Raw genomic sequence first — 11,793 nt, forward strand, 5'->3', positions numbered from 1 at the left:
AGTGTTGTAAGGAAGGTTTGACTAAGGTGATATGTCCCGATGCCGTGATCCGCTTATCAAAGTCACAGCTTGCGTATACAAATCCGCAGGATATCGAACAACTCCACAATGATTATATCAACAATTTGCCTCAACATGAGGGCATTCGGGGATATCTTGACGTTGCAATGAACATTAGCAACAACAAAGAATGGCTAAAAGACGTTGCTTATACTCATTCAAATATCCACACGAACCTGCGTGATTGCCTGAAGGATTTTGATGGCATCCAAATAGAAACTCTTAGCCACTTCAAGAGTGAACGACATCTTAGTGATAAACTCAGTCACTTTTTTTGGGTTGGAGAGCTCCGCCAATCTCCTAATTCTCCAATGTACAGCACGTGATGCCTCGAAAATGCTTCTTGCAAAGTGTCTTCTTGACCAATATCGCAAAGAATATATTAATGTATGTGAACAGGAAAACTCAATGGTGCCAAAACACGCTTGTATCATAGTTCACATAGATCGAAATGACCACGGGGACCAAGGGGATCGGCCGACCTGGCAATTTAACTATTTAAGTGGCTGGCGTCAGGTGACAATTGACGACCTCGTCGCTGATGAGCCAACCTTGAAAGTATTAGTGTCAAATAGTGTGACCGACCTTATCACTGGAAACCATGTACACTGCAAAGATCTCACAAAAGATCAAATATTATGGGGTATGACGTGCTTGAAATATGTGATACAACAACGAGATCCTAAAAGTACTCTGCGCTTGACTGAAAGCCTTACCAAATGTTCAGAATTCCTTGAATTGTTGCAACCACAAATCCAGAAAGCTGTCACAGATATGGAGGACGAGAGAGGTAGTTGGCAAGAAAAAGTAGCATTTAACAAGGAACTGCTTTGTTCACAATTTACATTCAGCGCTGCACTGATGGAGCATCTCAGAACGTGTATTCGACGTCCAATAGGTAAAGTTGTGTACTTCCTGGAACAGAACTGTGCCTGGAATGGAGCACTCTCAGACGGCTCTACTTCTAGTGAGACAACTGCATTTTGGACAGCATGCTTCAAGTCAGAGAACCTGTTTGATATCAACTCCCAATTAATACCAGAGCCAATGGGAGTTGAAACATGCATCATTGACACCGCGATGAGAAATTACCAGTTTCCATTCTTCAGAGTCTTTCACGACAAAATTCAGAGTAAGCGAGATATGTTGCTAAAACAGGCTGCAGTAATTGGAGGCGAATCTGGGATCACAAAGAGCGAGTGCAGACAAGATTTGGCAACATCTGGCAGACTTTCGCACTATCTAGCAACAGCAATGCATAACACTGTGCCGGAATTGGAATACAATAACTATTTGGAGTCTAATTTCAACGCAATCCATGAGGACATGTGCAGAATTTTTGCAGAAGAACATTCCGTCGATATAGACTCGCCAGAAAACATGCGGTTAGCTCTGTGGCTTTTTGACCGGAAACTGTCAGTCTCGCCTGGTGCAGAGACCACAGACAGAGTGGCAAGATAGTATATTGGCTCCTGGCTCGAGGAAGATTTAATTGCTGCTGAGTTGCAATTCCTGATCTTATACAAAGACGTATTGAAAATATCTAGCGAAGATATAATTGCATCTATTGAAAGTGATACGAATAGAAAGGAAGCAGAAACTATCAATGGCAGAGCTAGAGATGCTGCTGAAGCCACCGAGATGGACAGAAACAGTCGAGATGATGGTAGTGAAGATGGTCATGAGCAAAAGGAGTGTGACCCTGACGATTTTGAAGATGATCGCGATATAACTAAGGAGCCGACAGAAATAGATCCTGAAGCCAGAGAGCAACTACAATCTACTCTGGAAGATACCATTGTCCGCGTTATTTGCAGATCTGTTTTACCACTTCAAGAACTTCTAGACAAAATTGGTGGCGTCCAATCCTGGCAAAGAAAGGCAAGTTTGTTGTTGCTCCACGCCGGATCAATAAGTACCGTACCATCGATTTTCCACTTCTTACGTTTTTGCAGAGATTTTACAACAGTTTTGTTACCACATTTCCCCATCGAGGAAGATATGGTTGCAGCATTGGCAGAGCTTGGAGATACGGAAGAGGTGGACCCACTTGCGACTAACGATGTATTTGATTTCATTTCGGGTCGTATAGACCAGTTGATGGAAGACCACTCAGATGTGAAGTCCACTCGATATCTTCAACAATTGCAATGCATGTTTTACGCAATGGCGCTAGAATCCAACCCAGACACGCCTGTATTGGATCAAATTCTGCAACAACTCGTTTCCGATACAGGTGTACCCATAGCAGGAGCAAGGCCGGTTCTTTATCGAATTATAAAGACTGACATAGAGGAATACGAGCTACCGGAGACGGGAACACCTGTGTGTGAAAGCATAATACAAACGGGACAAATAACTGATAAGTTTCCCAACTTGAAGTTACTCGATTGCATTCTCAGAGGCGAGGATGAGAATGATATTGACACGGATGTGGCTGTCACGGATGACATCGACAATCACTTGGCTGTCATTTCTTGTGATATACTAGAGGATATTGCCTTTGAGTATCTATCAGCAGATAGAATTCGCCGTATCAAAAGCAGAGACGACAAGCTCTTAGAAACTGCCATCCAATCTGTTCGTGTTTTCAATCACTCTTCAAACTGTGACCTACAAACACTTTGCGCCATTGCATTTGTACGTGCTTTCCTGAAATCGGCAGCTGAGGTACTTTCAAATCCCAAAGCATCGATTGACGTGCGAGGGGCTGGACCCCTCAACGTCCTTGGACGCGAGATTAACAATCTTCTTGGCGTGACTGACGAAGGTTTGGAAATTCAGAGGGCAGGGTGTCTTCGAATCTACCTTCTGAAAATGTTCAGACGCCAGTTCAGCCTGTACAAAGTGAGGGATATATGTACGCAACTGCAGGAAACCATCAGTGTTTTGAAAGAGCTACCCTGGAAGAAGGAACTGTTCAAGACATCGCGTCTTGTATACAATCCAATGACTTACGTTGAACGATACAGCAATGTTATTGAAGCAATGGCGGAATTTCAAATGCAGAATAAACCATCCAAGATAATGAAAATCATCAAAAGTGCGAAAGCTGAAGAGTCATACAGGTTGGGGCTTCTAGCTGTCATGATAGAAAGATTCTTTATCATACGTTCTGTGACATTATTGACAGACACAGACAAGCAGCAAGCAAAGATGCTGTTAGAGAAGAAAGAGGCGAAACAATTGGATACAGTCCTTCAAGTTTTCATGAAGCATCTATCTGGCATTCAAGATTTCAAAGGACCTATGCAGCTGAATGAAACGACCAATCACATTCGTTTAGAACAGGTTTCTGTGATTACTCATGTGGCATGTCTAATCATGTGTTCAGAAGCAACCGGGTTTCAAGAGTACTTACGACCAACTGGTAAGGTAAAGACGTTGTTTTTGCCGGGAATGGGGCAGTTCGTATCGGTTTGGGATGGCATAGACACTAAAGCCACTACATGGAACGTAAAATGTCCCTCGTGTAAATCCATCATCGCTGGGAAATTGTCCGATAAACAACCCAAATGTTGTCCTGTCTGTAACACCAAATTCAGGACCCCTAGCACACTACGTACACAGCGTGGCAGCCTTAGGAGTGATCAGGATACACCATCAAGTATTCAGACGACAGGATATACAAAGAGGACATTAAACGAGGGTGCATGTCCTGATATAACTGTAAGATCACTATCACCAGTTGCATACCGCATGATTAACATTGTGCTTCACGGCTGCTTCCTACTTGGTGTTTCTATGGGTATCCACACTGCCGATGAAGTGAACAAATCATTAAACCTCCATGACATTACCACCTCAGACGAGGGACCAATGGTATTAGATTACTTATGGAAGAAACTAGATGAAGATTGGTCTACACTTGGTGAATTACTCCAGGTCGGAAGTGATAATACCGCTTTATTCTTCCATTCTTGCCTTCAACAAGCAGGTGACATTCTCAAAACCAGTGGGCAAGAAGATAAGCATCACGACGCGAGAGATGTGTTTGAGAAGGAGTGGTCGTTTGCGATAGATAAAGAGGTTAAATCTCGGTTTGAAAGAATCAATACTTTCAAAAAGAAGGCCTTTGAAAGTATGGGCTCACAACAAGCTGAATTGGAACATGAGATTGAAGAATTACTTCCTGTCACAGGCCAAAACACAATTTCTCGGCAACTCCGGCAGAAGGGTTGTACTTCGTATCGTCATTTCAGAGCAAGCATGATCACCCAGTTGCAGACCTTTCACGGTGAGCATATGTTCCTTCGCTTGTTGATGTCTAAAGAAATGATTCTTTCTTATGTCCGTCACCTACAAAACTTGCTGCAATGGAGCCGCATGGTATCAGAACGTCTTGACAGACGAATCGAGCGCCGAGAAGGTAGTCGCACCATTCACGAGTTCTTGGCAAATAGCCATTATGTTCCGTCGGATGAACGGGAAAAGGTGGAAAAAAGATTCAAGGAATTTCAGACGGCTTGGAACAGTGTACGAGATGGATGGACACTGTTAACGGGTAGCATCGCGAATTTCGAAGCCATGTCACTTGATCGACCTGTATCTGCTTCTATCATGGAGCAAAGAAGCGAATCTAATCCACTTCGACAGATGATTAAAAGATTGATGGATATCCAGAACCAGTTTCTTCAAGAGGCACTCTGCATTGCAGCATCTGGGGTTTGCCCTACTCTTAACTTTTTACTAAAGGACACTGCGATCGCTGCACTTCCCACAGCTACCTTAGAAGATTCAGACAGATTGATTATACAGTACAAGTGGAATGACGACTATTTGATTTTCTGTGATGTCAACACTGAATACGGAAAAGGGATGCTGATCCAATACGACTACACAGCAATTGAGAGGGAGTTAGTTCGGAATTTGGTATTGAACAAAGCAATTCTCACAGCAGGAGAAACATTTACACGGTTTGCTTATTCTGACGAACTTTTCCACGCTTGTTCTACCATTCTCCTGGACGTAGAAAGGTTAGAAGGTCTTCCTCAACAGAAACTACCAAAAGACGTGACTAACGCTATTGTAAGAGAAGATGGAAAGGATCCCAATTTCACCAAGAACCTTTTGGAACATCTGGAAGTCCTCTTGTTGTTCCTGAAGAAAACGGGAGGCAAACCAGAACAGTCCCTAAACAGTTTCATAAAGGAATGGTCAGCGATACTTCCGCGTTCTTTCCCGGGTAATCTACTTCCAAAACCGCGTGAATCCATCAAGCTTCGCCACGTTATTAGCCTGTATGAAACATTAGAAGACCTTATGGCCAATAATACCATATCATCATTGCAGAGCTGTTATCGCACACCACTAAAAGATGATACAGTGGTCAGGAAACTCACAACAGAATGTACCAACGTTGATGTGGATCACGTTGACGATGTTCTTGGAACCATCCGTAGATTTGTATTCCGCTACTTACGTTCAGGTATAACTAAAGACCCAAACAATGGACTAGTTAGCCTTATGAAGCATACAGCAGTCAAGACACTGAGATGCGGTGACGTGGCTAACCTGATACCTGAAGAAGTCACCGTGGGCCACTTGGTTGACGTCCTCAACATTCTAGACAAACAAGTTGAGGTAAGGCTTAAAGCCATATTGTACAATTTCTATAAAATAGATTTATATTTCTTTTCCATAAAATGTTAGCTTTTACTGTCAGATTATCATGTCCACTTTTAATTTTGAGCCGAACAACTGAAGTAAAGCAAAGAAAATCGTAATTTACTACCATGCATCGCCAATGCGTGTTACTCCGCCGGTCGTGTTACGGTACGATCCTTTGATGTGTGTGTATGACCTCCCCGCACGCCATGTACGTAATGTGTTATGAACATCGCATATGTGTTCGAAAAATATTTTCATTGTAATAATAAACCGTCTTAAACAGTTAAAGACGATTTTGACGAAACTACATCACCCAAAGTGTTGATTTTTGCAGGATGTCTTAGTTTACTAAAGTACATTACAATCGTGAAAAAAACAAAACTTTAAATATTATTGAGGGCATCATTCTCAGCAAATGTTACAACATGGCATGAAGGAGACTTTCTGGCGTTCCTATCATGCCTATATTTGGTTATATTTTCCTCATCAACGTTTTGCTTTCCTTTATTTTTATTTGTCTCTTTTCTTTTTCTTTATGTATATTTCTTCTTTGTTTTTCATCCTCACTGCCTCACTATTCTCATCTAAAAATGTTTCATTTGGATTTCCTAGTTTCACTAATGGGTCAGTCCATGTCAAAACAGACTGAGTGTACACCCACCCTCTTGGATTATGCTCTCCTTTGGCTCAGGGGTACCTTTCATGGACCCCTAGGTGAGGTCTGAAAAAAATTCAAATTCAATTTCGTTTCCGAATGGCGGGCCATCTAAGTTTGGCGACCTTGACCAAAATTGGGAATTTAAGGTGTCCAAATGACAAAGCGCTCTCTTTGAGAGGCATTTTCTTCTTAATTAAATCAGTTGTGACCCTTTTTTTGAATGTGGTCACTCACTGGCTGTGTCTGAAATGCCTAATGCCAAAAAAGATTGATTTCGGAATTTCGTTGGGATTTCAGAGGGGGTCAAAATCAGCACTTCATACTGTTCAATCAAATTATCTTTGATTTTGAAGGACCCATGATAATGCCACAGTGCACTTATAGGTCCTAATTATGTTCAGAATGGATTAACCATGTGCCAATGTCTATGAGCAATTCAAAAAAAGAGAATTTTCTAGACCCCCTACAGAATTTTAGGCCCCCCTAAAGTGGTTCAGCCACAAATGGCGCTTAAAATCGGCAAATTTTGACACCTAATAACTTTAGGTGTACACCAGATATGAATTTCTAGTATTTTGCATCTGAAAGAATGTAGTCTTATGTTACTAGGAACATAAGATTTGTTTTGTATTTTTGTGTTTGATACTTTCAAAAGGTCGTTGACCTATGAACATTTTTCGTCATAGCGCCCTCCTGAAAGGTCTGACACATAACAAACTATACATTTTGGAATCCTCATGACCATACGAGTAATTTGATATATTACTTGACATAATTGGGAGCATTCTGAAAATTTGACCCCATAACCTGTACTTTGCATGTGCATCGTTGCCAGGAAGTGCATTTTGACCCCTTAAAAATCCATACAGAGGATTAGAAAGTAGTTTTTTCTTATTACTTGACTCAAGAGCAACTTGAAATATCAGGATAAATAATACAAATGGCTATAAAGTGATCAAAAATATAAAAAAATATCATACTAAAATTGGCATTTTGTACCGTATCCTGTATGCATGGTATGTTAGGCAAAAGTGACTATTTTTGAAAGCGTCAACTTAATACTAAAACACAAAAAATACAAAACAAATCTTATGTTCCTAGTAACATTAAACTACATTATTTCAGATGCAAAAGACTAGAAATTCATATCTGGTGTACACCTAAAGTTATTAGGGGTCAAAATTTGCCGACTTTAAGTGCCATTTGTGGCTGAACCACTTTAGGGGTGGCCTAAAATTCTGTAGGGGTCTAGAAATTTCTCTTTTTTTTTAATTGCTCATAGACATTGGCATATGGTTAATACATTCTGAACATAATTAGGACCTATAAGTGCACTGTGACATTATCATGGGTCCTTCAAAATCAAGATAATTTGATTGAACAGTACGAAGTGCTGATTTTGACCCCCTCTGAAATCCCAACGAAATTCCGAAATCTATCTTTTTTGGCATTAGGTATTTCAGACACAGCCAGTGAGTGACCACATTCAAAAAGAAGATCACAACTGATTCAATTAAGAAGAAAGTGCCCCTCAAAGAGAGCACTTTGTCATTTGGACCCCTTAAATTCACAATTTTGGTCGAGGTCGCCAAACTTTGATTGCCTGCCATTCGCAAACGAAATGGAATTTGAATTTTTTCTTGTGACCTCACCTAGGGATCCATGAAAGGTACCCCTGAGCCAAAGGAGAGCAAAATCCAAGAGGGTGGGTGTACACTCAATCTGTTTCGACATGGACTGACCCTAATGGTATTTTATTGATTGTACATTTCTAAATATTTCAGCAAAGGAAAGACGTAACCGACAAAATTAGAAAACGGAATCAAAATCCACCAACACGTCAGGCGAAGGTACAGATCTCACACTATTAAAAGCAGGTAACATTCATTTTGAAACATTTACTAATTACTCCCACCTTACAATATCCAACTTGTCTGTCTTATAATCTTTGGTGTCTAACATAAATAGAATAATAAAGTAGTTTAAACGGCAATGTTATTTGTTTAATATGATATTGTGCAAAAGCTTTCAAAGCTGTATCCGAAGGCCTGCATCAATAAGAGACTAGTTTTTACTTGATCGCATAGCATATTAAACAAGCTAGTTTATGTTAGCATGATTTGGTGTGTCCAGAATTGCAATCAACTTGTTTTTACTCACCTCATGCATTAGTAACATGTTTGCCTAATAATATTCTTACCCCAACAGCAATTTCGCTCACGACGATATTTTGGATGAAGTTCGATCAGAACATCAGGTACCCTCATAAAGACGAGATTTGTCGGTCCTGTTTGCCTACCGTCATGAAAATAGAGAACTGTTACTTACTGGAGAACATTGATATTTATATGGGAGAAGACACACCGACCGCACTTATTCTGAGTCAATACAACCGTGTTCCAGACTTGTGATCTCTCTGGTGATCTCATATGCAACTTATATGTGTTTCGCGAATCGCGTTTCTTCATCTGAAAACACCCCTTATTTCGCGCACTTTTCGACGAGCATGAATACCCGGTGATAACCAAGGAACGGATATGGTCATTTTCACGGTAAAGGGTGTAACTTTGGATTTTTAACATTTTAATCCGTAGTGTTCTAATAAAGCCACAGAATTCCATGATTTTTGGCCACATAAGTCATCTAGTTAGCAGCTATACCTTGGGTAGCATAATCAGCTTTGGGAGTTACTGCGTTCAGTTTTAGCAGGCTTAAATGTACTTAATATTGCCATTTTGAAAAACTATAAAAAACAGTAACATTTTTGTAAAACCATGTGTTTTCTTCAGTTAGTTCATGGATAATTTTTCTTATCCTGAAAGTACAGTCATATGTTCAGTAAACACTGCCACATTAGATTTAATTGTGAACAGCCCTGTATTTTTGAGAACCGGACTTCGATATTTGTCGTTTCGGAGGCTTCATTTTCCGTTAACAATTGTTAACAAACTTTGTGGGTGTAGCTTTGGTTCATAATTCTTGGTTATTTCTTCACTTCTTCTTGATTCATAACAGTTGTTATCTTAACTTGAAATGGGTAACAAAAATTAGTCGATTTGCAAGCTTTTAGAATTTTTATAAAATCTTGACTTCAAAGAGCCGTTTTTCCGTTAACTTTTTTGAAGCCTCCGAAACAAACTGTTCAGCAAGCTTGTGCAAATATAAATAAAAGAGCTCATCCAATCTATTTATCAAAATGTAGCAAAGTAGATCCTCAAGTCACATGTTTTTAAATCGTGGAGATATATATCACCGTTTGAAAATGGGACCCAATACAAACTTTCCGTTAACAATTGAAGCCTCCGAAACAATTGAAGCCTCCGAAACAACAATAAGATTAATTATCATCTATGCATATCTAAATTGGTGTGTTTCATACTGATATCTGCATTGTAATTATTACTTGATATGTGCAGAATGTCATAAATTAAAAAAAGATTTGACATTATGGTTAATATTTGAGAAATATAATAATACCCAAAAATGCCTGTTTCGGAGGCTTCACATGCAAAAACACCATACTTAACAAATGGGTGAAAAAATTAACATGTGATAAATCTACAATATCTGCCGCATAGAATCATTGATTCAATATACACAAGAAAATAACAGCTTTGATAATCCCAACACTGTTGTTTTCAAAAAAACTAATTCTGCAATGTTTAACAATTGTTAACATGAAGCCTCCGAAACAAAAAAAAATGACTTGCTGTGATAATTTAATTTTTGTCACAACTGAAATTCAATACTTAGAAGCAAAGCATGAAAATTGGTAATTGTGATATTTTTTACCTATTTTTTAATGTCAACTTGTAGTGGTTAGCCAAATATTTTACTTTTATGATCACCTGTGTTGTTAACTGAAGCCTCCGAAACACAAATCGCTTGATTTGCCAATTCTAAAAAATAACTCCAATTTCTGTGAAACTTGGCTGGGAGGTTCCTTTCATCAAGTAGTATTTGTACATGAAGTTAGACATTTAAATTATTCTAGGAACCCAATTAAAACTTAAAAAATATGTTTAAGGTTTGGAAGTTTCCATTGTAAATGACACTTGATGTTAAAAATTTTCAAAACTGCAATTACAAACATAGCAAAACATGGTATAAAATTTAACTTATATCTGTTGACTTACTTTGGAATGGGATTTCACATGTATTCCAGCTTTCATGTCATAATTTTCTGAGGTTATGTAAAATACATTTTTCTTAGATTTTAACCAAAATGTTATGGAAATGTCAAATTTTTTATTTTAAACCAAAAGGTTTAAGCCTTGAAACATTATTTTACTGGAATTTAAGTTGCTTCTATGCATGATTTCAGCAAACAGAAACATATTTAAGTGGTTTGAAATTTTGACCCAAAAAATCAAAAGTTACACCCTTTACTGTGAAAATGACCATATACTATGTACCTTTAAATTCTAAAAATAGAATATATACATTAAGCTTATTATTTCTACGCGAGCATGAGAGAGTTTGTTGTATTCTGCTTGTAAATACATGGTTATATTGTATCCTACTTGTAAATACTCTATAGCAAAGTATATATGATGTGTTTTATGATACCCAAGTAACGAATAAACTATGTACCTATAAAATTTGTATAAAAATAGAATCTGCATTATTCAAGTGGGTTGGTATGAAATATACTAGTATACATGATATATGATTATCATGATTACAGCTTATTATTTCTACGCGAGCCTGAGAGAGTTTACTGTATCCTGCTTGTAAATGGGGTATAGTAAAGCATGATTTTTTTTGTATCTACCCGATACGGTATCTGGAGATGTTACCACGAGATGTGCAATATTATATAGAAATAAATAGTAATATAATTATGCAATTTTGCATACTGATTCCTAAGGTACTTGAATATATTTCAATGTTGACACTGTTTCTAGGCCTGTAATGTGTTCCTTTGAAGAGTTATTGAATTTTAAACCAGAAAATGTTAAATATAGCCGGTTGAAAACAGTAAAAAACAAAAGAAATTACAAGATCTTATTTTCTTTGTTTTTTATTGTTTTTAGACTTGCATTTGCGTAAATTGGCGAACTATAATTGACGATAACTTTGGAACCCAATGTCCGATTTGAGTGGAATAAAAAGCACATGATAGAGAAAAATTTGCTTGTTCACCTCAATGTAAGTGCCAAAAGACACCATTTTCTGGAATATATGGTTTCCTCCCCCCCTTAATAATGGGTAAGAAAATAGAATATGTGATATTCAGGTGGCGTACAGTATGATGAGATTATCATCTTAATCATAGTATGATCTATACACTTGATAATTGCACGTTTTCATGTAAGTTTTTGTACAGCGTGAATAAAATAGTATGATTGTTTGAACTGGTTTGAATAGTTGTTTGAACTGGAGACGTGCTTTTCAGGATATGCTCCTGAAATATGTAGCTCGGTATAGAATTTTTAACTCTACAGTCATGTACATACTTTAAA

At 38.3% G+C, this 11,793-nt stretch overlaps 1 protein-coding gene across 1 annotated transcript; it reads left to right on the forward strand.

The window, feature by feature from the left end:
* Nucleotides 1-399: 399 nt before the first annotated feature.
* LOC140139953 (uncharacterized) lies at nt 400-8,687 on the forward strand. The gene is made up of 3 exons (XM_072161738.1): nt 400-5,643; nt 8,113-8,205; nt 8,537-8,687. The coding sequence occupies exons 1-2, from the start codon at nt 1,702-1,704 to the stop codon at nt 8,197-8,199; spliced, it is 4,029 nt and encodes a 1,342-aa protein (XP_072017839.1). The 5' UTR covers nt 400-1,701; the 3' UTR covers nt 8,200-8,205; nt 8,537-8,687.
* The last annotated feature ends 3,106 nt before the right edge of the window (nt 8,688-11,793 follow it).

This window comes from Amphiura filiformis, chromosome 18 (assembly GCF_039555335.1).
Source record: "Amphiura filiformis chromosome 18, Afil_fr2py, whole genome shotgun sequence".
Taxonomy (NCBI): Eukaryota; Metazoa; Echinodermata; class Ophiuroidea; order Amphilepidida; family Amphiuridae; genus Amphiura; species Amphiura filiformis.

Coding starts and splice junctions, on each gene's coding strand:
- LOC140139953 (XM_072161738.1), top strand. CDS start 1,702: ATGGACAGAAACAGTCGAGATGATGGTAGTGAAGATGGTCATGAGCAA. Junction 5,644..8,112: donor TTCTAGACAAACAAGTTGAG/GTAAGGCTTAAA, acceptor TAAATATTTCAG/CAAAGGAAAGACGTAACCGA.